The sequence below is a fragment of the Hirundo rustica genome, chromosome 6 (genome assembly GCF_015227805.2).
Source record: "Hirundo rustica isolate bHirRus1 chromosome 6, bHirRus1.pri.v3, whole genome shotgun sequence".
In the NCBI taxonomy this organism is placed as follows: domain Eukaryota; kingdom Metazoa; phylum Chordata; class Aves; order Passeriformes; family Hirundinidae; genus Hirundo; species Hirundo rustica.
The window spans coordinates 25,616,545-25,641,290 of NC_053455.1; the positions used below are offsets into that span (position 1 = coordinate 25,616,545).

A 24,746-nucleotide genomic window follows, 5' to 3' on the forward strand; every position below is an offset into this window, starting at 1 on the left:
GAGGGAGGGGGCTGCTCCGCCATGTCGTGTGCGGGCAAGAAGCTCCGAAGGGCAGGGGCGCGTCGCGCGGGGCAGCGCGCATGCGCGGGAGGCCGTCGGCGCCGGGCGCGTGCCGATGGACTGGGAACGGAGGCTCCGGGCCCGCCTGGCCGCGCGCCGCGCGCGTGAGTGCCCCGGGATCGGGAGCGGGCGCGGGGAGCGCCCCGGGGTGCCCGCAGTCACCGGCGGGTGGGGGGCACGGCCGGCGGGCCGAGCGTCGGCCTCTCCCGTAGTTCGCCGTGTCCGGGCTGCGGCGGGGGCCGGGCGGGTCCCGGAGTCGCCCCGCGGAGAAACAAAACTCCCGTCGTTCAGGGCTCAGAGAGCGGGAGCGGCGGGGAACCGTGAGGGCTGCGCCGCCCGGCACACGCCCCCGCGGCAGCCGCGGCTGGCAGCGGCGTGCTGGCGGCGGAGCGCGGCCGGCGCTGGCGCGGGTGCGCAGGCACGGCCCCGACCCGGCGCGGAAGGGCGACGAGAGGCTGCGGCTCGCACCTCGCAGCGTCTCAGACGGTGCTGCCGAGGAAGCAGCAGCGCTGCCGCTCTGTCGGGCATCCTCATGTAGCTGCGGCGACTGCATTCTTGCAGTGAATCGGGCGTGTGCAGTCATTGAAAGAGGTGCTGCGTACGTACTCAAAATACTCACGGGACATAGTCTTACGTAATTTATGTGATTGGTCTGTGCTCCGCTCATTTCCTCATTTAACATTTGTGTTACTAAACAGCACAGCAGGATAAGCCTCAGTATTAACTCTTTTTCAAGCCCCTTATTACGTTAGAACTCTATTTGGAGTACAGCGTGAATGTTCTTTTTTGTGTCAATCAGCCAAAAAGAGTGAACAAGAGCTAAAGGATGAAGAAATGGAATTGTTCACAAAATATTACATGGAATGGAAAGGAGGGAAAAAAAGTGACAATATATCATATGTAAACATACCACGATTTTACTATAGGGTAAGTGAAGTATCCAGATAAACTTCTCACAAGAGGTTATTCTGTGTTATTAAAAAAGTTATGCTCACTCATAAGGGTCCTGCAGCTTCAGAAGATAGACTAGATTAAAATCTGAGTGATGTGAATTGCTTAGTCTAATTTTTTGTTTTGTACAGTTGTGAATTTTAGCTGTTTTAAATAATTGCTAAGAATCTTATCAGAGTACGTGAAATGTTTTGCTAATTGGGCTGCTTGGTAAAGGTAGGAAGTTCTCTTTCAGAGGCACTTAATGTTCTAACTGAATTTTGATATACCAGTGTTACACTTCTCCTGGTTCCTGTTCAGACATGATGGGATGCTGCCTTGTGAGCATGGTGGGTCATTGGTCTTGCGGGCTAGAGACGGATCTGTTGCTTGCATCTTCCATCAGAAATGCTTGGTCCAGCAGCCTAGTTGTGAGATGAATCAGACTGACATGGCAGCACATGTCTACATCTTGGTATTTGTCCTAGGGTAACTTTATGATGCCTGTATCCCCAATCGTCTATTCTGTTTGTGCTGTATATTGAGTCCTGTGCCTTTAAGACTGGTTCTAAAAGTAAGGAGAAGCGCGGAGTTTGTTTTAAGAAAACTACCTGACTCCTCCACATTCTTCTGCGGACAGCGTGTCCGGCAGAGGCTTGGAGAGACTGCAAGACAGAGATTTTTTTTTCTTTGCTTTTAGTTAGTTTCAGCTAGCTAAGGCAGAGAATTTCCCTGGACTGTTTTTTTTTCCTTTTTCTTGAAACTGTTTAAACCTGCTCTAGACTGAAAACCCAGGGGAGCACTAGGGGCTGCACCTGCAGCCCACCGGGGCCTCCTTAGAGAGATCCTATACAGGAGTTTTCTCCCAAATTTGTCCCAAACCAGGACAGTATTGCAGGCACTGGTCAACTTGACCACTCAGCTGCTGTCAAACCTCTCATGATCACATATTCCTTATGGTCTCATGTTTCTGCCAAGTTCTCCTGTACCTATGTTTCACTTGATGGATACATGTACAACTCTCTAAGTTCCAGTGATGCCTTACTGTTTGGCATGTAAATATTGGCAGAACTTTCACACTAGGTGTTCTTTCATCTTATTTGTTGGCCAAAACAAGTCCAGTAGACATTCATGCTTTGGAGAGTCAGACATACCACAAAATAGAATGTGCTGCTTCTCCCAAGTAGAACACAGCAGTAAATGTCTTTTATGTGTGAGCCCTTATATTTAGAGACCATGGGAAAGTGCTTATGTGATGGATTATCAGGTATGAGGTACTTCTCTCGCTGTCCTGTTAAAGATGTCCTGCTTTAAGTTAGTGCTTCATCATTGAAATCGTTTGAGACAGTGTGCAAGTGATATCCCTTGTAGCAGAAACAGGTTTGGTAGACTGGCTATTTTCTGTCAAGTAAACAACTTCGGTCAGAGCATGTGACTCAAGACTACCTAAGAGTACTTGCTGCATGTGTAGTTTTGGAATGGTACTGTGCAGAAAATTAAAATGCCACAACATTTCCAGCTGCCAGCTGAAGATGAAATCTTGCTTCAGAAATTAAGAGAAGAATCTAGAGCTGTCTTTCTGCAAAGAAAAAGTAGAGAACTGTTGGATAATGAAGAGCTGCAGGTAGGAAAATAATTTCTGTATGTCTTGTAATGGCTTCTGAATGGATTTAGATTGTCTCCTGTCAGAGTTTGATGATCTCCTGTCTGCCCACAGAATCTTGTGGTAAGATGCTTTGTATTTGGGCACGCAGTATTTGGTAAAGCTGAAATGCTGCCTAGCCTTGGGCTGGTAATGCCAGTGTGAAGCTTCCTCATTATGATATATTTGAGGACTAAATTGATGGCTTCTGGTTTTCCAGCATGTGGCAATGATTTCCCTCATGGGCCCAGATGATGATATCTGTTTATGTATCACTGAGAGAGACTCCTAAGATGGTTGATTTTACTGCACTGCAAAGACAAAAGGGGTGTGGCCCTAGAAATGCTAGTGAGGGAGGGAGAGTGTGCATGTGTTTAGTAGCATGTAAGGGAATGGAAGTACCACACACTTTTCTGGCTGAACTGACCATGTATCCTGATTAACTGAGAGAACCTTGCATCAAGCCCACAGTTTTGTTGAGTTTCTTAAACGCTGTATCTTAAGCACATTGACATCTCTAAAGAGATATCTTCTTAACCAAATATAAATACCTTTTAAGAATCTGTGGTTTCTACTGGACAAACATCAGACATCACCAGTGATTGGGGAAGAAGCAATGATTAATTATGAGAACTTCTTGAAAGTTGGTGAAAAGGCTGGACCAAAATGCAAGTAAGGCTTTCTTCGCTTCTGTGTGCTAATTTTGACATAACCGAAGTGCTACTGTAACTTCCAGTTGCTTAAATAGATGGGAACAGTTTAATGGTGAGAAAAAATCACATCCATGTAGTTACTGATGAGCTGGTTACTTTACATCCTTGCAAAGGTGTACTCTGTGTCTCTGGGGTGACTTGTGATAGAGGTGCCTAAAAGAATGGTAGTGCATCCTTTTGAAAAAGAAATTCTTATCAGCATGAACATTTTTAGATGTTAGTGCTCAGCAGACAGCACATTATGTAAATGAACTAGAAGTCATGTCTCCAGTGATATTGCCCAGCCTTCCCTGATGTCTTCTGATGCAGAATTTCCTACCAGATGTGCGCAGCATGGAGTGAGTGAATGGTCCTCCTTTATGCTCCTGTTGAAGATGGATATTGTGCATGTAGCTTTGTGATTGAGCTTTGGGCAGAAGCAAATTATTTGTCAGTACTGGCAGTTTCTTTTATGTGCATATTGTTGTGGAAAATTGGAAGCTACCACACATACTGTCCTAAAGAGAATTTGAATAAAAGCTCTCAAATGTTCTACATCACTGGAGTCTCATGAGCAGAAAAGACAGCTGCTTTTTATTGAATTTACTGTTGTTACTTGGTAGCATTCCGCTTGGTGAGTGTAATGTATCATATTAACAATTCTGTGTTAAAACATTATTTTACAGGATCTGTAAATTTCAAACACTGTAAATGGATCTGTCAATGCAGTGTAATTAGATGCACAGAAGTAGCTTTGTGCTTATCTTTTACAGGCAATTCTTTACAGCAAAGATCTTTGCTAAATTGCTCCATAATGATCCTTATGGGAGGATATCTATCATGCAGTTTTTCAATTACGTCATGCGAAAAGGTTAGTGGACACTTCTTCTGTGTTAGAAGTTGTTTCATTTTAAGGCTATTTTCAGCTCTATTGGTTACTTGATATTCCTTTCAACAGCGGTGAGATCTGCCCTTACCTGCAAATGCTGTTTTTCTTGAGGCTTGGGATTTTTTTTCTTGTTACTAGAAGGTGAGAGCCCATCATACCTCAGGCATCTCCCCAGCCACAGATACGCTTGATCTGTTTGTTATATATATTGTCATTCTGATTTCCTTTATTCAAGCAATACTGTGAAGTGTAAAACAATACAGTTCCATGGCAGGTGTGATCTTAACCACCATGCTCGGGGAAATAGCTTTGTTTGCTGTTTGTCATTCTACACAGTGGTGTTGTCTGTTTTCTAACTGTTTGTCAAATATCTCAGTATGTTTCTGTGCTTGTCATTTACCATATTTGCAGCTATTTTTTATTATAAATAGTCACATGGGCTGAAAAATGTGCTTTTTAAAGAAGTATATATTAGTTGTTGTTTAAAAACACTAGGCTGGCTAGCAGAAAGGAAGACTGTCTCATTGTCTTTTGCTCTTGCTACTGTGTTCTTAGATCTTCTAAAGCCTTCAGGAGGGGAGAACAGCACCTTTCTGTGAGCTTCAGTTAAGCGCAGCCTGCTTAACTGAAAATCTTGTGGTGCAAGGGATGAGAAACGTGTTGAGCAGGAAGCATGATATGCAGGTTTGCACAATATGCAAGAAATGAGCAATTGGCTTATTTTCAACAACAAACTCAAAAGCTGCAGGATAGGAGACTTGTGGCAAAGTCCATTAGAATTGTATGCATTTCAAAAAGGCCCACCTAGATGGACACAGCAGAGGTGCTTTCAGAGCTTTGTTTTACCCAGAAGCTGAGTCGTGTATTTCGGATGATGCCTTTTCTCTAAGCAAACAAAGAAAATAATAATTTAAAAAAAAAAAAGCTGCTACCACCAAATCACTTCATGTGTGATGTGTTTACCTTTAAACTTAAGACAACAATGAAACAGCCTCACTCTATAATGTCTGCCATCTGAGTGATGCTTAGCCCACTTACCTTGAAGAGTGAATGTTATAAAGGACAGCTCATTTTGCGTAAGAGGAGCTTTTGAACTGTTTCTTCAGAAAATGGGAGTTAAGTTTAATGCTGAGTATGTGAATAATAGTTTTTATTAATCTAATCTATACTCCATCACTGTTACAGCTTTAACAGTGGCCTCAAGCACATTGTCCTGTAGGTTGTCCGGTTAATGTGCCTTCTCATTATAAAGATAGATGCTTGTGTGATTCCAGTTCTCATCTTGTAACTCAGAAGTGAGGGCCTGACCTTTGGCTGTAGCTGCAGTGTCTGGTGCTATACAAGGGGGTGTAGCAATCTATCTGTATTTGACATTGTGCAGTTGTTTAATGCAGTAAAAATGCACTGCTACACGTTTCTAAGTCAGTGAGAGGGAACAAATCCATATGATTCCATAGAACCAGCTGTGTGCACTCGCAGCCTGGAAAGCCTGGGCTGCATCAAAAGAAGCATGGCCAGCAGGTCAAGGGAGATGATTCTTCCCCTCTGCTCTGAGACTCTTGAGACCCCACCTGGAGTGAGCACAGGAGAGGTGCGAGCCTCTCCTGTGACCACAGGCTGAGGGAGTTTGGGCTGTCCAGGCTGGAGAAGAGGGCTTTAGGAGAGCCCTCGTTGTGGACATGCAGTACTTAAAGAGAGTGTATAAAATGGAGAGAGAGTGACTTCTTACCCAAGCAGACAGTGATAGGACAAGGGGAAACAGTTTTACATTAAAGGAGGAGACATTTAGAGTAGATGCTAGGAATAAGTACTTTACTCAGAGGGTGGTGAGACACTGGGACAGATTGTCCAGAGAAGTTGTGGATGCACCAACCCTGGAAGTGTTCAGGGCCAGGTTGGATGGGGCTTTAAGCAATCTGACTTAGTGAGTGATATCCCTGTCTGTGGTGGGGGGAGGTTGGAACTAGGTGATCTTTAAAGTTGCTTCTAATCCTAGCCATTCTATGATACACCAAATAAAATGTGATGTCTGCTCAGCCATTTTTCACATCTAGTGAAAGGCAGTCATGGCAATGGCGTATATTTATATTATAAATAGTATGTATTTATGAAGTGTGTGGTTATAGTACATTGGGAGTGACTCTTAGAAATTTAGAGACTGAAACAATGTTTTCTAAGTAGTACATAACATGGTTTTGCTTAAAGCTTAGAAAAATGGGAAGAGGCACTTGAAGTCCCACTGTGCCTTGGAACCTCTACAAATTTTGGCAAGAACTCAAAAGCCCCATAGGTTTCTTGCATTGTAATTCTGTTTTCTGTTTCACAGTATGGCTTCATCAGACAAGAATAGGTCTCAGTTTATATGATGTGGCAGGACAAGGCTACCTCAGAGAATCAGTAAGTAAATTGACTTAATGTCTCTCTTTAATTAAATGACAGAGCATCAGAAAGATCCCAAATTTTTTTCTAGTCTTGTAAAAGCTTATGTCACACCATAGATTTGGGGTGGGCACATTTGTTTGGATAAATTGCAGTTCATGTATTCTGGAGATGTGGTGGTGAGAGTGGTGCTAGCCTTTTAAATAAATAGGGGTAATTTTCTGAAAAAAGGGTTGTATCTACAAAGATTTCATGTCATTAGTGCTTTACTAGATTTATTAGGGTATTATAAAAATTATAAATTATTCATCAGTGAATTATTCTCCTGTTCTAAAAGGAGGTAATATAAAATAAATAAAAATGTCCCAATTACCACTCAATTTAAAGAAAAAAGACTTACTGAAGAATATTCAGCAATGAGATAATCCAATCAGGAGTTACGCTCCTGATATTTGAAAAAGGTGCAGTTGAAAGCATTTATATTTACATATCAATATTATGTACTTTGTTGAATTCTGCTTTATTAATAGATTGTTTCAGCCCTAGAATCACATGTACATATATATGATGTGGGATTTCTTGCACAAAGACACAAGCTTTTTTTTTTTTTTTTTAAACCTGCTTTCATGCTCTTTTCTGCATTGTTGCAGGACTGTATTTTTAACAAAATACACTTGAAAGCCAGGGAGGAATATAGCAAACATAGAACAACAGTAATGTTTAACTCTTGTTTTCTTTCTTAATTCTGCAGGATTTAGAAAACTATATTTTGGAACTTATCCCTACTTTGCCACAACTGGATGGCTTAGAAAAATCTTTTTACTCCTTCTATGTCTGCACAGCAGTTAGAAAGTTCTTTTTCTTTCTGGATCCTCTCAGAACAGGTACATCTCTTAAAATGTTTCTGCTGAAGTTACTTTGTGTTTTCAAAGCAATGTACAATTGTCCTGGTAGGCTTTTGTTCAGCATTGAAGATTAATCTCCACTGAAGACCATGACTCTTTATTGTGGGTCTAGTAATCTAGTTTTACAGCTAATGAATTTCTGTGAGATACCTATCAGTTGAGGTACTGTAGAGTTATCTCATAGAAACTGACAGATAAGATCTTGTTTCATCATAATGAGCCATTAGCAGTAGCTAATTTTGTAAGTGTTTAGGGTGCATAGAAAACACAGCTACCAACAAGACAACTACTTGTCAGAATATATGTAAAGCTCAGGAATGGTTAGAGTGACGTGCTTTTCCTGTGATTGAATCTGTGTGCGCCATGCAGACCCACTAGAAAAGGTCTGCAGTTAGGTCTGATAATGCTTGTAACAAGTGTAGCTCCCTCCTAGGCTCTTGATTTAAGTCACAAACTGGATGTGTTTTCAAGGTCCCGCTGTGCCCCTTTTAAAGGTCGGGATTTTGTGGGCAGCAGCCTGACAGGTAATTACAAACATTTGGAGAGGGTGGGTGGGAAGTAAGAGCCATTATTTTGCACAGCTGTTAGCACAGTGTCTGTGCACCAGTCAGAGCTGCACCAGCAGAAGTGCATTCTGCTGCCTTACCTGTGTCACAGCTGCAGTTTTGAAGATGTAAGACTGTCATGTCACTTAGGAGAATATTATTTCATCAAATGTTTTAAGCATGCTTTCTTTGCATTTTTCTTTAACATTTGAGTTGATGTTGAACACTCACATTTATTTAAATTTAGTTTTCTGGCATTTAAGGCTTCAGGATATCTCCTGCCAATATCAGGCTAGTTTTGTCCAGTCATTTTAAAAGGTATTTTATTTTTTCTCTGAAATTAGAGCATTATTCTTGATGTTTGATATGGGTTTTGTTTAGCTTTTGTTTCTTAAAAAGGCATCTTTTTCTGCTCCACATACTTTTTTCGTAAGAAGACCCACCTAAATGAGAATAGTCAAATGGATATGTTGACTGAGCTGCTGTTAAAATGTATTTTCCTTTCTTGTTGCAGGGAAGATAAAGATACAGGATATTTTAGCTTGCAGCTTCCTGGATGATTTACTGGAGGTAAAGGTCTCTACGATATACTCTTGTATTTTAATTTACTCTTTCTAAATTCTAACTTTATGTTTCACTTAGTTAAGGGATGAAGAACTTTCTAAAGAAAGTCAGGAAACAAATTGGTTTTCTGCTCCTTCTGCATTAAGAGTTTATGGTAGGTTCCTTTATATGTCAACACTTTTCCTCTTGTATGACTTAGTTATATTACTACTGCTATTTTTCCTCTGCTTTTGTCATGTTAAACCCTCGTGCTAACTTGTCTTTTCAAATCCTGTATCAACCCTTTCAATTTATCTTCCTGAGTTTCTTTATAATTTTGGTTCTCCACTGTTGTTCTTTATTGTTTTATTATCTGTCACCTTGTTGCACAAGCTACAGGATTCCTCTGTAACCTCTTCTAGTTCTATTCATGCCTTTGCATCATCTTTAGCTCTTTTTTAATGCTTACAGCATATTTGTATAAAATAATATGCTCTTAGCCTTCTGCTCCTCTCTCAGTATCCACAGCTATTAACTTAGAATAGAACTGCTAACACCTCATTATGGGAACCCCTCTTCCTTTCCCTCCATGTTCTGTGCTTATTTCTGATGCTTTATGAATATTACTGTGGATCTAGTAAATTCTCACTTAACTGCGCTAATTTTATTATGGAAATTAGCAAATTTAGCATTTAAATTACTTTTTTTCTGTTGAAACAGTTATTTTCTGATAGAGGTATATTATGGTTTGCTTTTTTATCGCCTTCTTAGGTCAGTACTTAAACCTTGATAAAGATCACAATGGCATGCTCAGCAAAGAAGAGCTGTCCCGATATGGAACAGGGACGCTGACCAACATATTTTTGGATCGTGTCTTTCAGGAATGTTTAACTTACGATGGTGAAATGGTAATTACATATTTCCTCTTTGTCCACAGCATAACATCTTTGGCTTATTGAGTTGAGAAATGTCTAATCTTTAAAACAAAGCATATTTAAAACAAAGAGTAGCTTGAGGTAAAGTAACTTCTGTTTATCATTGTGCACACAGATGACCATGACATATTAGAAGGTTAATTTTCTTAAGAGCAGGGTGATTGCAGTGTGGCCTAAAAGAAAGTTGCTTGTTTGAAAAAGCAGAGGTGATAGAGAATCCAGACAGCCTAGGATAAGGCCACTTGTAGATTGAATTACAAAAGTGCATGTTGAAAAACTCTGTAGATACAGCAATACTTTCTAGATACATGTCATGCTTTAAAGAGAACCAAAGACAAGCGACACACTTGAGATTAATGCAAGTTAGCTAAGTTGTTAACTTCTTCATGAAGACAACTGTATTTTTCATTGTAAGCTTTCCATAGATGTGAAAAATGAGAAGTCTAACTAATTTAGAGTAACACCTTATATCTGTATTTTCTGTGGCTTTACTTAATGTTCAGCCACAATTCTTGTCTGCATTCAGATGACTGGAGTGTAAAGTGGTGTTACAAATTCACTATACAGCATTCTGCCACCTGAGCAGGTGTTTTTTTCAGACTCACATAATCATTGAGGTCATGAGGGATCCTCTTAGTTGTCCTGTTCTGGACTCCCAACAGTAGGTTCACCTCTCTTGGGGTGTGGGGAAGACCAGAGCAGGACTCAGTGCCTGGATGTAGCGTAAGCAGTGCTGTGTAAAGGATCACCTTCCTCAGCTTGCCACCAAAGCCTTTGCTGCAAGGGCCTGTCAGCCAAGTCAGCCCCCAGCTGTACAGGTACGTGGGGTTATTCCTCCCCAGATGCAGGATTTTGCATCCCTCTGTTGAACCTGAGGTTCCTGTTAGCCCATTTTTCCAGGCTGTCAAGCTCCCTCTGAATGACAGCATAACTCTCTGGTGTTACAGGTAAACAGAGTAATTACACACACACAGCTGTAGGATTTCTGTCCTTGTCACAACTGTATCTTGATTGGGAAACCAAGAATCCGTACTAATGAAAAAGAAAAGTGTGATACTTAATTTGGAATATCAGCCAATGCTTCTAGCACGTAATTTGCGAAACCACTGACTCTGGTCTAAGGATTATACACTTAATTGGCCATATAGTTCATTACTTGGTTACAGGAGGCTTACTGCCACTAGACATTTAATTTACGATTATGAAAATATTTTATATGTTTTTTCTTCACTAGTTGGGTATGTTCAGCAGTTTAAAGATATATTAAACATTGTTTAAAAGCATATATATGGCATGTTTCATTTGGATTTATGCTTGGAATGCTATTTTGTCTCTAAAATGGCAGGATTTCCCATTATCAGCAGTCATTAAAAGGTAACTTTTCTGTGCACATTAGTGGTAGCAGCCATTTTCTATTTCATGTTGGCTTTTTCAGAAAATAAACTGATCCCCTACAATGAAATAGCTGTCAATTATAGAGTTCCTGCTTGCAAAATCAATTTAGAAAGAAGACTATAATAAACATGATTGTATCTACTTCTAGGACTATAAAACCTACCTGGACTTTGTGCTTGCATTAGAAAACAGAAAGGAGCCTGCAGCTCTGCAATATATTTTCAAACTGCTTGATATAGAGAACAAAGGACACCTGAATGTCTTTTCCCTTAATTATTTCTTTAGGGTAAGTCTCTTTATACAAGTAGGCCATTTTCTGTGTTTATAGTGTTATAGCCTATGTGCTTCTGCATGCAGATCTGCAGGAAATCACTTTAAATTACCGATAGCCACGGGCAGGCTAGTGACAACTTCTAAGAAGATTATTTTTTTTTTTTCCTTTAAGACAAAAATTGGAAAGATTTCAGAAGGTATTTTCTGTAGTCTATCTGCAGTTGAAATTAACTGTTTTGATTTTGAGTAGGAAAAATATTTTCTATTGATTTTTTTTTTTTAATTTAAAATTGTCCTAAAATTGCATGATGAAGACCTATTAAAATCTTTTCTGATGGTTCTAATTGATTACTGCCCATGGTTTTAATTTCAACTGTAATCCTAAAATTCACTAAAAGAAATGAAGATAATGAAATTTATTGATAGGTCTATACAGCTGTGGGATTTTTCCTTCAGTGCTATGCTTGCAAGAAGCTTCTTGCATTTTCCATAGTCTGCATTTGTACCTGTTGCTTCCAAACTTACTTTTTTTAATTGCTCCTAAAATTAAGATTGTAAAATCTTCCAAACTGTGGTTTGTGTGTGATGGGGTTTGTTGTTTTGAGGTTTTTTTCTTCTGACTAGTGGTGATTCTGGTTTGGAAAGGGAGCAGGTGTTTTGTTGTTTTGTCTTGTTTTTCTCATAGATACCTTGGTAAGATCTTGGGACGTGCTGTGCAGTAAAATAGTATTTTTGCTGTGGACAGTTTCAGCTGAGTTATGAGCTTGATGCTTTATTCATGTACAGGATTCCCTCAGTAGTATCTATTCAGACACAGGGACGACACTCCAAATTTTGTGATATGGATCTTTGTATTATAACTATGGAAATAAATAATGTCATTGTACTTAGCTGTATGCTTAAGGGATGAGGAACAAGGTACGTATTCATTGAGTCAGTAAAACATTCAGGCCTGCTCAAGGCGTGATCTTAGACACCTTATTTCTGTATTGTGACAAGTTTCCTTTTGGACTTGGGACATTCTAAGTTTTCCTTGAAATCGGAACAGTTCCTCTTGACTCTGAATGATTGCTTTTCTGCTAGCATTAGGTGTGAATAGGTCTGCACCTACAGAGACTGTGCTGATAAGGCTGTGCAGCTTGTGCTAGTAAAACAGTTTTGTTCATAGCTGTTACTTGCAGATTTGGTGATGCAGATGTTTAAATAGTACCACATTAAAATAATTGATTAGTCTTTCTGCTGATTGGTCATTTTCCTTCTCTCTTTCCCTAGCCTATATTTCATACTGTGTCAGAAATGTAACTTTATGGTTCGAGTGTATTAATATCTTCAGTTTTGAGTGTTGAGGGATAATATGTGAATTACTCATATGCTGATCAAAAAGAAAGTGAGATTCATATCATACTAATTAAGAACTGTGAACCTAGAGATATATATCATTGATAATGCCTTAACTCACCCCTGCCACATGTGTGGAAGAAAAATGATTGCAAGCTCTACCATGAATGCTTCGTTAGAGGGCAATACAGCTTAAGATGCAGAAGCATTTAACTTTCATACAGTGTCAGCATTGTATTGCACTAGCCATTCCTAACTTCTCTTTTTCTAGGCTATTCAGGAACAAATGAAAATCCATGGACAAGAACCAGTTTCTTTTCAGGATGTCAAGGTTAGCTTTACCAAACGGAGAACTGTGTAAAGTCTTTGAATAAGCATTTCAAAATTTAATTATGTTATGTCATAATTTCTAGGTTGCTGTATTATTTACTTGGAGAGTAGTAGAAGTAAGCTGACTTGTCCTTATAGGTTTGAAAATGCCTTTCTAGTCAGCAGTTGCTCTGTAAAATAACTGCTATGTTCTAGTAGTTTCCTTAGTAATAGAAAAATTACCTGTTAATTAATGTTGCTGTTTCTTACACTTGAAGGTAACTTGCTAAGTCCATTTTACAGTTCTGGGGATCATTCCTTGGAGGGATGGGAGCAGACTGGTGGCTTAAACAGCCTATAAAACTGATTACTGCTTACTGTCTATTTAGCAGTTTTAGTACTTAAAAAAAAAAGAGCTTCCACAAAATTCAGCTCATACAAATGAACTGAGTTTCATTTTGCCACTTGGAGGCTGAAGCCTCTCCAGAAAAGCAAATTCTTCCTTGAGGTGTGGGAGCTAAAGAACACTGCTCTGAACTGTATCCAGTCACTGTGCTTTGTATTTTAAATGCTTTGGGGCTTAACAGCTGCTTTTTGTAAATCGGTGTGGGTGGCACTAGTTTTCCAAAGATCATTCTGTATATGGTGTGAAATAGCCATTATTCTGCTCATTAATATGTGGGGGCTTTTCTCCCAATTTTGACTTGTCTTTCATAGGATGAAATCTTTGATATGGTGAAGCCTAAGGACCCTTACAAAATCTCCCTTCAAGACTTGATCAATAGCAGTCAAGGAGACACTGTTACCAGCATTCTAATTGATCTGAATGGGTTCTGGACATACGAGAACAGAGAGGTCCTTGTGGCAAGCGATAATGACAACACTGCTGATGTTGATGATACGTGACTTCGAATGGGAGCAGACTGTATGCACAGAGATCTCAATCTGATGGGCCAGCTGTTGGAAGCTGGACACTTTCATTATCTGAATCAATTCCTCTTCCATTTTACTTCTCTCCCTTCCTCCTTTGCCCCCACATGTGATATAAAACACATACACGAATCACAGAACTAATTTCTGACACCAAAAAAGCAAGTGTTGTTTAAGAGGCAAAAATTACCTTTTTTTTAATAAATATTTTTGGAGTTTTTTTTCATGTGTACCAAGCACTATTCTTATTTAAATTACTTATTCTAAGTGTGAATTTACCCTGAAAGTAAGAATGTGGTTCTTGGTATCTTCAGCACTGGCCTGTATCCACTCAGCCATGCCAAGCTTCCCACTCCATTCTGCATGGCTTCCTCTAATGACAGCACTGTTAAGCATTCTGTTGTGAAGGCCAAAGTTTTCAGTAAGAAGAATTTAGGCCTTTTTCTTCTACGCACGACCAGCTTTCAGTGTGTAAAAGGAAGGATAAGTAAATTATTGAACTGGATAGTTACCTAATTTTAAGATCTAATTCATTAACAGAAATAAAACTGCACTAGCTTAAAACTATTCCAAACACCTGTACAGAGGCTTTCACCAAGTCACCCTCTTGTGCAAGTATTTTATGTAATCTATCTTAATTGTACAAATGAGCTATAGCAGTAGTTAAAGCTGAAATTCTCTTAATCCTTAAGAAAGCCAAAGAAATGCTTCAGTTTTCAGACAGAATTACAATGGCTCCAGGCCAGAAGTGTTCGCAGTTCTGTGTTATTTATTATTTGAGGTAGTGCTGAACACAGAGTACTACATGAGAGTCTAAGGATAAGGGGTTAGGGTAAAATGATATTTTGAATTCTGGTGCCTGAACATTCAACCGGGATTTGTGATTTAGTAAAGATGAAAACAGTGAACAGGCACATGGACCTGTGTACAGGCATAAAGTTTTAAAGACCACACAGTTTTAAAAGAAAATCCATAGCCAACTTCCAGTTCAAAAATTATATTAAATATAAAATAACCAATTAATGCATTTACAGAAAAGTTAAACCAATATGAAAGTAGCCACTTTCATACAGTTTGCAAAATGAAGGGTTAAGTTAAGGCACAGTGAGTAATACAGTATTTTATACAAAGAAGGCAGTGAGAGCATTTGTTATGCAACAAATACTAGGGAAAGGAGGTAAAATAAAACAACTGACATTAATTTATTGGAAGAAAAAGTATCCTTCAGCTGTCAAGGTATTAACTCAAGCTATCTGAGGGTTTCTTTCTTTGATGCTGTAAGAGCTCCTAACAAGCTGGTTTTCTGTGTATTCCCCAGGTGTTGAATCAAGCTCTCCCTTGCAGATGTTCAGGGCTAAAGAATGATTTTACACTGTGATCAGCATCCTCTGTCTTACAATTCAGAAAAGGCAAAGAATGCAGTATTAAAACAGATGGACTAGAGCTGATGATTGAATCCTCCTCCTTAGATTTTCTGTAGTGCTGGAGAGCTACAGACAGATGAGAAGAAGAGTTTGTGCTGTACAGGGCATTAGTTCAGGCAGAGGGTTATCTGAAATATGTAATTAATTCCATAAACTAAGAGCCAAGTTACCTGGCCTGTGGTGTTACATCAGGCTCCTTAGTTGGCAGTGGGAGCAAGGCCAGGGACACGTCATGATACCCAACAACCCAATTTCACTAAGGACTATTTTTAATTTTTTTTTTTTAGAAATCTCAAGGACACAAGTAATGTTCTACGTGGTAACTAGTGCAGGTTCTCTGCTACTTTACCTACAACAGTTGTCCACAGCAAATGACTGGGGCAATGTCATCTGATTGTTGCAAAGTAAACTATTCACCTTTTAGAAGCTACAGGTACAGCAGTCATTGCAGTAAAATAACCTTAACTACTATTAGATGTGGAACTGGCTGCACTTCATTTAGACAAAAATAAAAATTTCTTGTTGCAAGTGCAGTATCACAACACATTATATTTATTTAAGAGAAGGAAGGAGTCATATGTTTGGTTTTGTTGTTTCTAGTTATGTATTCTGTGCTAACAGTATGAAAGCCATCTGCAGTGGCAGATCCCTTACTAGCTATTTAACATTCAACACACAGTTTGTTTAGGTTACTCCAGTACACAAACTTGGGTAATCGATGTCCAAAAAAGTTTATAGCTCTAGACTGGTACTACATAGAGTGTCCAATGCATTTAATATCTAAGACTTTAGTTTCTTTCCCAGGACCACTGAGAGCATGCATTCAAGCACATGGGTCTCTTAATTCTTGGGCTTGGAGTGAGAACATCCTACACTGATGTTAGTTCTGAATCTTCCTACAGCACTGAATGGAGCAGCTGAGCACTCTTAGCCTCAAAGAGTGCTGATACTTGTTAGTAAGTTTTTAAGATGTTTATAGCCTCCTGGAAAGTTAGGGGGTTTTTTACTTAAAAAAAAAAAAAGAAAAAAAAGTCAATGGACCCTTTAATCTAATTAACATTAAATCTAACATTTTTTCTCTTGTGTTAACAACATAAAAAAATACATGCATACAAGTGGCAATAAATAGGGGGAATACAACTCTAGTGTAATTACTTTTGAGTTACAGGATATTAATTCCTATTTATTTATAGAGAGCCGAGTTGCAAACAATGTGCAAATCACGTTTTTAGAAGTAGGAAACAGCACTGCCTCTGCAATCCACAGGTGTTAGAGACACAGCAATTCAAAGAAAAGGCATTTCTACTTGCTTTACACAAAAATTAGCTCACACATTCCATTTTAGACCAAATGTTTGTAGTGCAATTTTCATTTTAACTGAAGTGCCAATTTGGCAGAACGCCTCAGCCTTTATTAGGCACACAGACTGAACAGACATTGCCTAGCCCTGTCCTGATCAATAAGAAGCTAGGAGCTGTATTTCATGGAACAAACATAATCTTATTTTTCCTGTTTATAGGCAGATTGTGACATCTGACAGTTCTTATTTCCTACATTATACAGAGCTTTACACTTAAGGAGGGACAGGAACTACGTCCTGTTTATTTTCCGCAGTGGGCGGGCAATTTTCCTCATTTTCAAAGTTTACGTTCACAAATGAAGAGCATGCTGTTGCACCAGGCTGGTCTGTCTGGACAGGAGCTTCAGCTTGTGACTTGTTCTGCTGTTCCTGATGCTTTCTTTCAGCTTCTTCTGACATCCTGTTTTCCTGTTCCTCCTCTTCCTCCTAGAAAGAGAGAGGCAGATTCATAGGCTACTATTTAGTATTTACCACTTACTTAGCTTAACTTGAAATCTTTCCATAAGAGCAAACCAGTTGCTATTACAAGCTAAAGACATTTGTTCCACTAGAAAACAGTCACTAGTTGATCATAAGATGAGGTACATTCCAGAACTCCCATTATGGGGGAAAAAAAAAACCACCGAAAGTGAAGGATTAAACGGCATTAAACAAACAGAAAAAAAAGACACCTATCTAGATAAGCGGTTTTAGTTAATAGGAAAAGTGATAGGTCTACCTCCTCGAAAGCTTTTCCAGCTCTCAATTAAAACAACAAGAAAAGTGATGAAGCTTTAAATATGTTTTCCATGTCTTCTAAATGAAGATTATTAAGGGTTAAGTTTTTTTTGCCTAAAGCACTGACTACCTATCAGTATTGTCCCATTATGCTTTGGAACAAATGGTAACCTCTTGTTCAATTTACCCTTGACACTGTTGAACAAGCTTTAGAGTTGGAAAGTACTGCTAGCAGCCACCTCTTTACAGTGCTCAGCAACTGTCCATCCAACTTTCTCACAGTGTTGGCTTGAAAATGCATTGTACAAGAGAAACAGAGCAGAGGTCAGGACCCACCCATTTCTAAGACCGATGAGCTGGAGAGAGAAGGCTGGTGGATAAGAAAGCGCTAATCATGCATCAAGTGAAAACTGGAGACAAGCTGAAATTGAGGGTCTAAAGCTTCATTTTAATGCTAGAATACAAATTTTATTTTTTAGAATACCAGGGAAGACAAGTTGGGAGAAAAGGAGTGCAAGAACCCTAGCTCACACACATACCTCTCTCTTCATTCTGTAATACTCATCAATGGCATATTGGTATTTTGGTGTGCTTATTCCCAGAACAGATGCAATCTTTTCCCCCAGGAAATCACACACTGAAAAAATAAAGAGAGGTTTACATAGGATTAGTGTGTAGAAGAAAATTCTTAAGTGCAGTTTTATTAAAAAACTATCCCCATCTTTCTTGAATGGTTTTATGTAGTCCTACTTCACCCACAAAATAAAACAAAAATCTGTGAGGTTAATCTCCTCATAGGTAGTTATTAGCTGAATACACTAATAATTGTTCTTTAGGATAAAGAATGAACAAAAGGAGAAGAATATGAAATTCAGTGAAAATATATATGGTGGTAGTGTTTGAATTCTGCTAGTTTCAGCTTTGGATAGGAGTTTGTTTTGCTAAGAATCTGTTAAAGGGTAAGCCTTGAGCTGAACTTTAACTGAAAATTAAATTTAACTGAAATTGTACCATGTACTAAAGTACATGGGTACCAACTGTACTGGCAGTTCAGTCTAGTGGCACTAGCAAACTAGACAGTATTTATTGATATTAAGCATACTTCAAGTCAGTTTAAAACATGTTCTGTGCTGCATACTAATGGATTAATAACATATGTTTCAGCTGTCTCAATTTTCAAGCTGTAGGCTACACTCAGTGCTACTTTGCTAAAACAGGTAAGGCACAGTCAAAAGTATGGAACAGGGATAAGCTTGTGTCTGTCAGTTTCTTTACCATGGTGATGGCTACAGATAACACTGGTTGAGTAAAGGCAAGCGAGAAGTCAAATATTCTGCACTTAGTAAGTCTGCCCAATGATGCAAATGAGTTAGTCATCTTCAGGGGAAAAAAAGTTAGAAGTCAGTCATTGACTGCTTCAATGAACATTCACAGTAACTAATTCTACAGATATCCTGGCATCCTGAGCGCTGTGCAAAAGACCAGTTCAAATTACAGATGTAAGAGCCAAAACTGAAGTGCAAAGAAGAAAGGACTGATCTTGAAATTCATAAAGGACTTCTAAAAAAAAAAGGAAAGCAATATCTACCCTTGCATATGAAGAACAGATGCGTCAAGGAATACAATTACACTGTACATTAGAGAAAAAGTGTTTCTAAAAATAAGGATAGGTTAACTAATACAACAGACTGCCAAAAAATTTTAAAATATTCAAAATTATGTGTACAGTGACAGAAACTCCATAATAGTTGTGTAAAAAAACCCAGTGAAGATAATTTACACCTTGGAAAGAACAGACTATGACAAGCGTTTTTAAAACTTGACAAAATTTTAAGAGGTCCACGAGTCAAATAAATGTCTGTGCAGTGAGTTTAAGACCCTTGACAATAGTTCTGTTCATTCTGTAACCTCAGAAGTTCGTTGTACAGCACACAACTAGATGTATTATTGGGAATACTTTCTAGTTGTCTTCAGAAAAATTGTCAGTTTGGTCACACCAGCCAGCATTCTTTTCAGGTAACATCACACGAAATGGTTCCATACAAAATCTAATACAAAACTGATATATTCCCTTGCCAATATCAATCTATCTACATATGAAGAAAAAGGGGGAAAAGTGAAAAGCGTTCATCAAAAGAATATTTTCCATCCATTCTTCCATGCAAGAGTTGTTCACTGAAAGTAAAAAAAAAAAAATTTTAAGTGCCTAAGGCAGGAGAGTATGTCTCCACAGACTAAATACAGCTCAATTCATGCTTCTGAAAAACCAAGTAGAACCTAAAGATGATTTACAGTGTGCCAACATGACTTTGTGACTTTCAATATTCCTTTTGTGGTTTGCCCAAGAATTAAATAAAGCAGTACCTGATAAGGTTGATGTGGCAACTCGCAGCATGTGAAACCACAAGTAGGGTCCCCATGTGAGTGTTGTCTGCAGGAACAAGAGTAGTATGAGTATGTACAGCTGTACGGTCATGGCACAAAACAACACGTGAAAAACCTCAAAACGGCTTGAGAAGAAAGATCTGCAGTGGTTCTGCTTTAAAAAAAATGTAGACCAAACAAGGGAAGCAAAGTATCACCATAAGATATAAATATAACCATGGTTTACCTCTGGGAAAATTTCTTTCACTGCTTTTTGTTTCCCTCTTCCAGACTTGGGAAATGACAAGCAGCCAACTCGATCCCTGACTAGAAAAAGCTTTCCACAACGTTCTGAATTCCATCAGATCAAGAGGAGAAGTGAGGCAACAAAGTAGGCCCTCACTACAATAATGAGTGAACTGCAAAACACTGTTTAAAATCAAACCAAACCTTCAAACCTCTGAGGAAGAGGCTGCTTTAAAACATTTACAATCAAATAGGAAGTTTCCCTTGAAATTACACCTGACAAACAAAACCAGGAGCCCTGAGGGCGGGGAAGAGTTACCACAGCTCTGAGGGAGCGAGGGAGAGGCTGCCAAGCAAAGTGATGAAGTGAACCACGAGGAGCGCAACATGAATAAAACAGGGCTCAGCTGGGGTCACCTCAAGCGTCTGCATGTGTGTGAGGAGGTTTCTCTGAGGAGCCTGCACCCCAGGGCACACAACATGGGACATAAACATGAGGAATTGGAGATCCGTGTGCAGCTGCAGGGGTAGGATCTCGTCAGGATCCCGGAGATGCGGTGAATGGACTGAGTGCTGCTGTGGAGGGATACGGACTCTTTAGGAAGGGCTGGCCAGGAAGACAAGGAAAAGGAATTGTTCTTTGCATGACCGGGGTGTATTCACAGCTACAGCAAAAATACTGCAACCTCCACACAAGCTGATATACAGATATATCCATCGTAAATTAAAGATTTAGAATTAATTATAAAATAATGGGCGTGCACAGGGTATGCTTTTCATCAAGGGAAGAGACTGTATCTGTTTAAAAAACAAACAAAACCATGTAATAAAAAGGAAAAGGGAAAAAGCAGATTCCAAGCTAATGGGGGAAAAACATTGTAGGTTTTCCCTTTTGTGAAAAGGCAAATTCAACTTTCATAGTGAACTCAAACATACTTATATTTAACAGGCTATTGTGTTCAGGTGAGATCTTTGATACACATTTCCCCCTAGAAAAGATCTCTCTAGAAGTAGTTTTCTTCTGGAAAGTAACAATTAAAAGTGTCAGTTTTTATTAAGTTAAACACATTAGCTCTACTCAGCTACATTTATTGCTTGCTGCTAAGAACTGAGTGGTAGTAACCTTTTTCTATGATCTTATTTAACAGCTATCTGTACAGGAACAACCAATTATTATTGTAAATAATATAGCTACAGAAACTACCTGGTACAGCCTCAGTATGCATGTACACAAGCTACTAGACTTTGGTGCTTTCCAAGCATAGTCTCTGCAAATCAGTGCAGCAAGAAATTGTCTGTCAAGCCAGAAACTCAAGTTGGGCAGGCTGACAAAAAGCCAGATGCTATATATTTTTGGCAGTGGATATGGAAAATGTCCTGCCAAGGTAAAAGTGTAAGCAAAACCAGCTGCTATCCTGCTCGTACAAAAGCACCTCCAGCTTATTGATTATGTGCTCAGCTGGCAGACAGGCTAACGAGTTTGTCCAGTTGAAGAAGTCAAAAAAAGTGCTGGAAAAGCTTGTTGCCACAGGTGCAAATAATGGCACTGACAGGGCTCTGTGCAGTCCTTCATGATGAGGTGACAGGGTTAAAAAGCTTTCATGCAGGGCACCGGACAAAAAAGGGCCTGCTGTGTGCTGTAAGAAAGAAGCTACAAGAGCCCCCATAGTATTTCAGAGTGAAAAAGACAAGCTGAACTTCAACGTGACAGAAATAACTCAGACCCAGAACGTTTTAACAAGTTTGCGGTAACACAAACTGGGTAACAGCTGAGGCTCGGCAGACACACAGGTTCTATTTCTACTCTTCCCCCACCACAGCTAAAAATCAGTTTGGTACATCGGAAGCACTTCTAAGTTCAGCTTTGTGGGAACCTCTGCTTTCTGACAAAGCCCAACCAGACATTTCCTCATCTCTGACGAGCAGGGCTTTGCCAGACTCCTCAATTAAAATAGGAACTTTCTTCCCAGTGTCTCCAAGGGCAATATAAAATCATGAGAGGGGCTACTTCACAGGACATCAACAGGAGAAAGAAGATGGTTTGGAGAGTAAACCACCAGGAACAACCCGGAACAAGGGAACACCTCCAAGGAATCACCTGCTTTTGCCACCCCTTTTACCTCTTCAGCGTAAATTTGGGTGCCAGAGCACCCAGAGATGGAAAAACAGATGGCAGATGTGAGGCAAGAACTGGTACTGGGGAAACTGCACCTGTTTGAGTGACATGAACTGGGCTGTTAAGCAGTGGCTCAGCACAAATTAATTACATTAATCCTTGTCTGTGAGGCAGCTTTAATACAATGAGCTGGAAACTGCAGGACCCAAGTCAGGTCCTACAGGCCTGCAGAACCACGTACCCAGATACCGTATGTCAGCCTCCTTTGGCCAGCCAGAGAAGCCTTAATCTTCAGTCTTTAGTCAACTCAAGGATGTAGCAATATTGTATTTCTTTATAGGTAACAGGGGACAGTATGAAACACATACACTGTTTATTGTATTTCTTCTGCAATCAGTCTCTTTAGCAGATGTTTCTACAATGTTTAATTATATTATTCAGGTATCCTAAGTTTATTTTGTTGTTAAAATGGAAAACACAATCGTTTTGACAACTGATTTTTAAATTACAAAAAATCTTAATGTATAATTTTAATTTAAATAGGAATGAATATAATGGATTAAATCATTGATAAAACCAAGGGGCCTCTGGTTAAATAGCAGAACAAGATTTTGCTTCCTACTATGGGGCTGCCAAAGGGAGGACACATGTTCCCTTGAATTTCCGAGTGCACCATGTTCCCAAACACTCACATATGTATTCAGTTTTGGCAGATTTCAGCCCTAATAACAATTAAATTTTCCAAGGTATGTAGGCTTTCTTTTTGTCAGAGAAATTGGCAAAATGAGAAAAATAATAATTTCCTGATTTAGGAAAAACAAAATCCTGTATTTAATAATTAATATACATCACCAAATACTTTTTCATTGATTATTGTGCCCAAGATAAATTTTAAATTAGCTTAATCAATGACTGTTCAATGCTATAAGAGGTTCTTCTGTGTAAGACCATGTAAAACTGTGGCATCTACAAGCCAGTGAAAACAAGATGAGGAACACACATACCCTCCTCCATCAAGAGCTTCTACCACATTATGAGTACTTATTACTTGGTCAGTGACTATTTTTCTCCTTCATCCTCAAATTCTTAAAAGAAAATCAGAGTTGGATGGTCCTCAAGTGAGGAATTTTTGCCATTTGAAGTTAAGGCCCTTTTAACTAACTACAGGATATCAGGATTACCTTCCTGCAAGGCTGTGTTTCAATCTTAAATCTCTCTTTGTTGCAGGTGTCCTTTTGGGATGGATTCTAAAGTTATCACACCAACAGTCATGTTGCTCACAGTTCCTCTGTGAGGACTTACACTCCACCTTCTGCCTACTCATTTAATAGGTGAAGGCAGCGAAGAGTTTACACCAAGTGTCCCTCCAGGGATAAACAGAAGGATTATCTTGTTAATTGATACAAAATAAAGTTTTGGTGGACAAAACCAAAAGAAAATATACATATAGCATGCAAAAACCTATATTTTAGGACAAAAGAATTGAAAATATATTTATGCTATTAAAGCATTTGATTTTCAGTGTGAGAACATTCAGGTAATACTGAATGCTATAATCTAAAAAAGAATATCCTGTGTTCTGGATTAAAAATACAATACTCAATAGAATGGACACCCCAGTCCTACAATGTTAATGAACTGAGTGCTGACCTATAGAAGCACTGGAAGTTGTTTCAAAGAAAATTCAAAACCCAGCTCTTTTTGAGAATTCATTTTCTTAAGAGTAATAGGAATCCACCACACCAAGTGTTATGGTTATGGTATTACCAGGATATATACATACTACTTTGCTTAGTAAGAAACACATTGACATTGCGTGCTTAGCTCTAAAACACAATTAAACCAAGGTACTTATTGAAGACATTTCTTTACAACAAAAATATTTGTTTCCCTTGAACTCATTCAAAAGCTGCCAGGATGCTAATACCAGCAGAGCTTTGAAATTTCATGACGGAAAGTTTCTATTCAAAATATTAAATGTGCTTTTGCTAAAAATAAACTGGTCCAGAAACAGCTATTACTTGCAACGTACTTTTTTTGTATCCCAACTGAGATAACAAGTTTTAGACATGCTGGTCTCAGCAAACAGACTATTTAATTGCTTTTATAGAAATCCTACAAAAAAAAACCATTTTAAAAGCAGCTGTTGGCTAAAACTTCAAAGCTCAGCTTGGACTAACATTTCTTCAATTGTCTGGCTCAGCTGGGATACACAAACCATGCAGGAGATAAAGTAAACCTCACTTAATGGCAACCGCTGCTCTAATCAAGTTCATTCTGTCCGATGTAAAAAGCAACACATAATAAGGCAAGCAATAAACTACTCCACAATAAACTACTCTGGTTTGGGGGGGTCCTTTTATTAAAAAGTGTATTCAAAATTAAGTATTTAATAAACTATAAAAGGAGAATAACGCAATCTTAACTCCACCATACAATATACTTTTTGGTATTCAGAAAAGAAATCTGTGTTAGGAAAGAAGGAGAACAATCATGCAGCATTCCTGGCTGTTGTGCACACTTTAGGGCTCTTTAGTTAAGTGTCCATTTGCACAGCAGCATGCACGTCTCTACCATCACAACACCTACACCAAGGCTTGTGAGCCTTCCGTCACTGCATCACCATGGAACTCTTCTATTGTCAGGAAACAGCACAAAAAATTACACATATTTTGTTCCCTGATCATTATGATTGGGAACAAAAATCTCTCAGATATCCATAGATATCTGACATGACTGCCTAGTGGGGAACAG

The 24,746-nt window shown here is 39.1% G+C and overlaps 2 protein-coding genes across 4 annotated transcripts in view; one reads left to right on the plus strand and one right to left on the minus strand.

The window, feature by feature from the left end:
* Window positions 1-87: 87 nt before the first annotated feature.
* PPP2R3C (protein phosphatase 2 regulatory subunit B''gamma) lies at window positions 88-13,985 on the plus strand. Of its 2 annotated transcripts, none has more exons than XM_040068110.2 (13): window positions 88-164; window positions 860-987; window positions 2,510-2,614; window positions 3,192-3,304; window positions 4,098-4,195; window positions 6,540-6,610; window positions 7,344-7,476; window positions 8,557-8,612; window positions 8,685-8,760; window positions 9,357-9,493; window positions 11,064-11,201; window positions 12,798-12,857; window positions 13,553-13,985. In XM_040068110.2, the coding sequence occupies exons 1-13, from the start codon at window positions 116-118 to the stop codon at window positions 13,739-13,741; spliced, it is 1,353 nt and encodes a 450-aa protein (XP_039924044.1). In that variant the 5' UTR covers window positions 88-115; the 3' UTR covers window positions 13,742-13,985. The 2 variants fall into 2 exon arrangements, with proteins under 2 accessions (XP_039924044.1, XP_039924046.1); XM_040068112.2 differs by lacking the exon at window positions 88-164 and adding an exon at window positions 498-658.
* Window positions 13,986-14,516: 531 nt separating this feature from the next.
* Window positions 14,517-24,746, minus strand: part of LOC120754476 (signal recognition particle subunit SRP54) — a 35,548-nt gene continuing 25,318 nt past the window's right edge. Inside the window, exons 3-5 of one of the 2 annotated variants that reach the window (XM_040068113.2) lie at window positions 19,631-19,697; window positions 17,806-17,903; window positions 14,517-16,975 (exon numbers count right to left, since the gene is read on the minus strand). In XM_040068113.2, the coding sequence (XP_039924047.1) occupies window positions 16,763-16,975; window positions 17,806-17,903; window positions 19,631-19,697 (378 nt within the window). In that variant the 3' untranslated portion in view covers window positions 14,517-16,762. The remainder of the gene's footprint in view (window positions 16,976-17,805; window positions 17,904-19,630; window positions 19,698-24,746) is intronic. The other variant, XM_058421154.1, reaches the window with a different exon arrangement.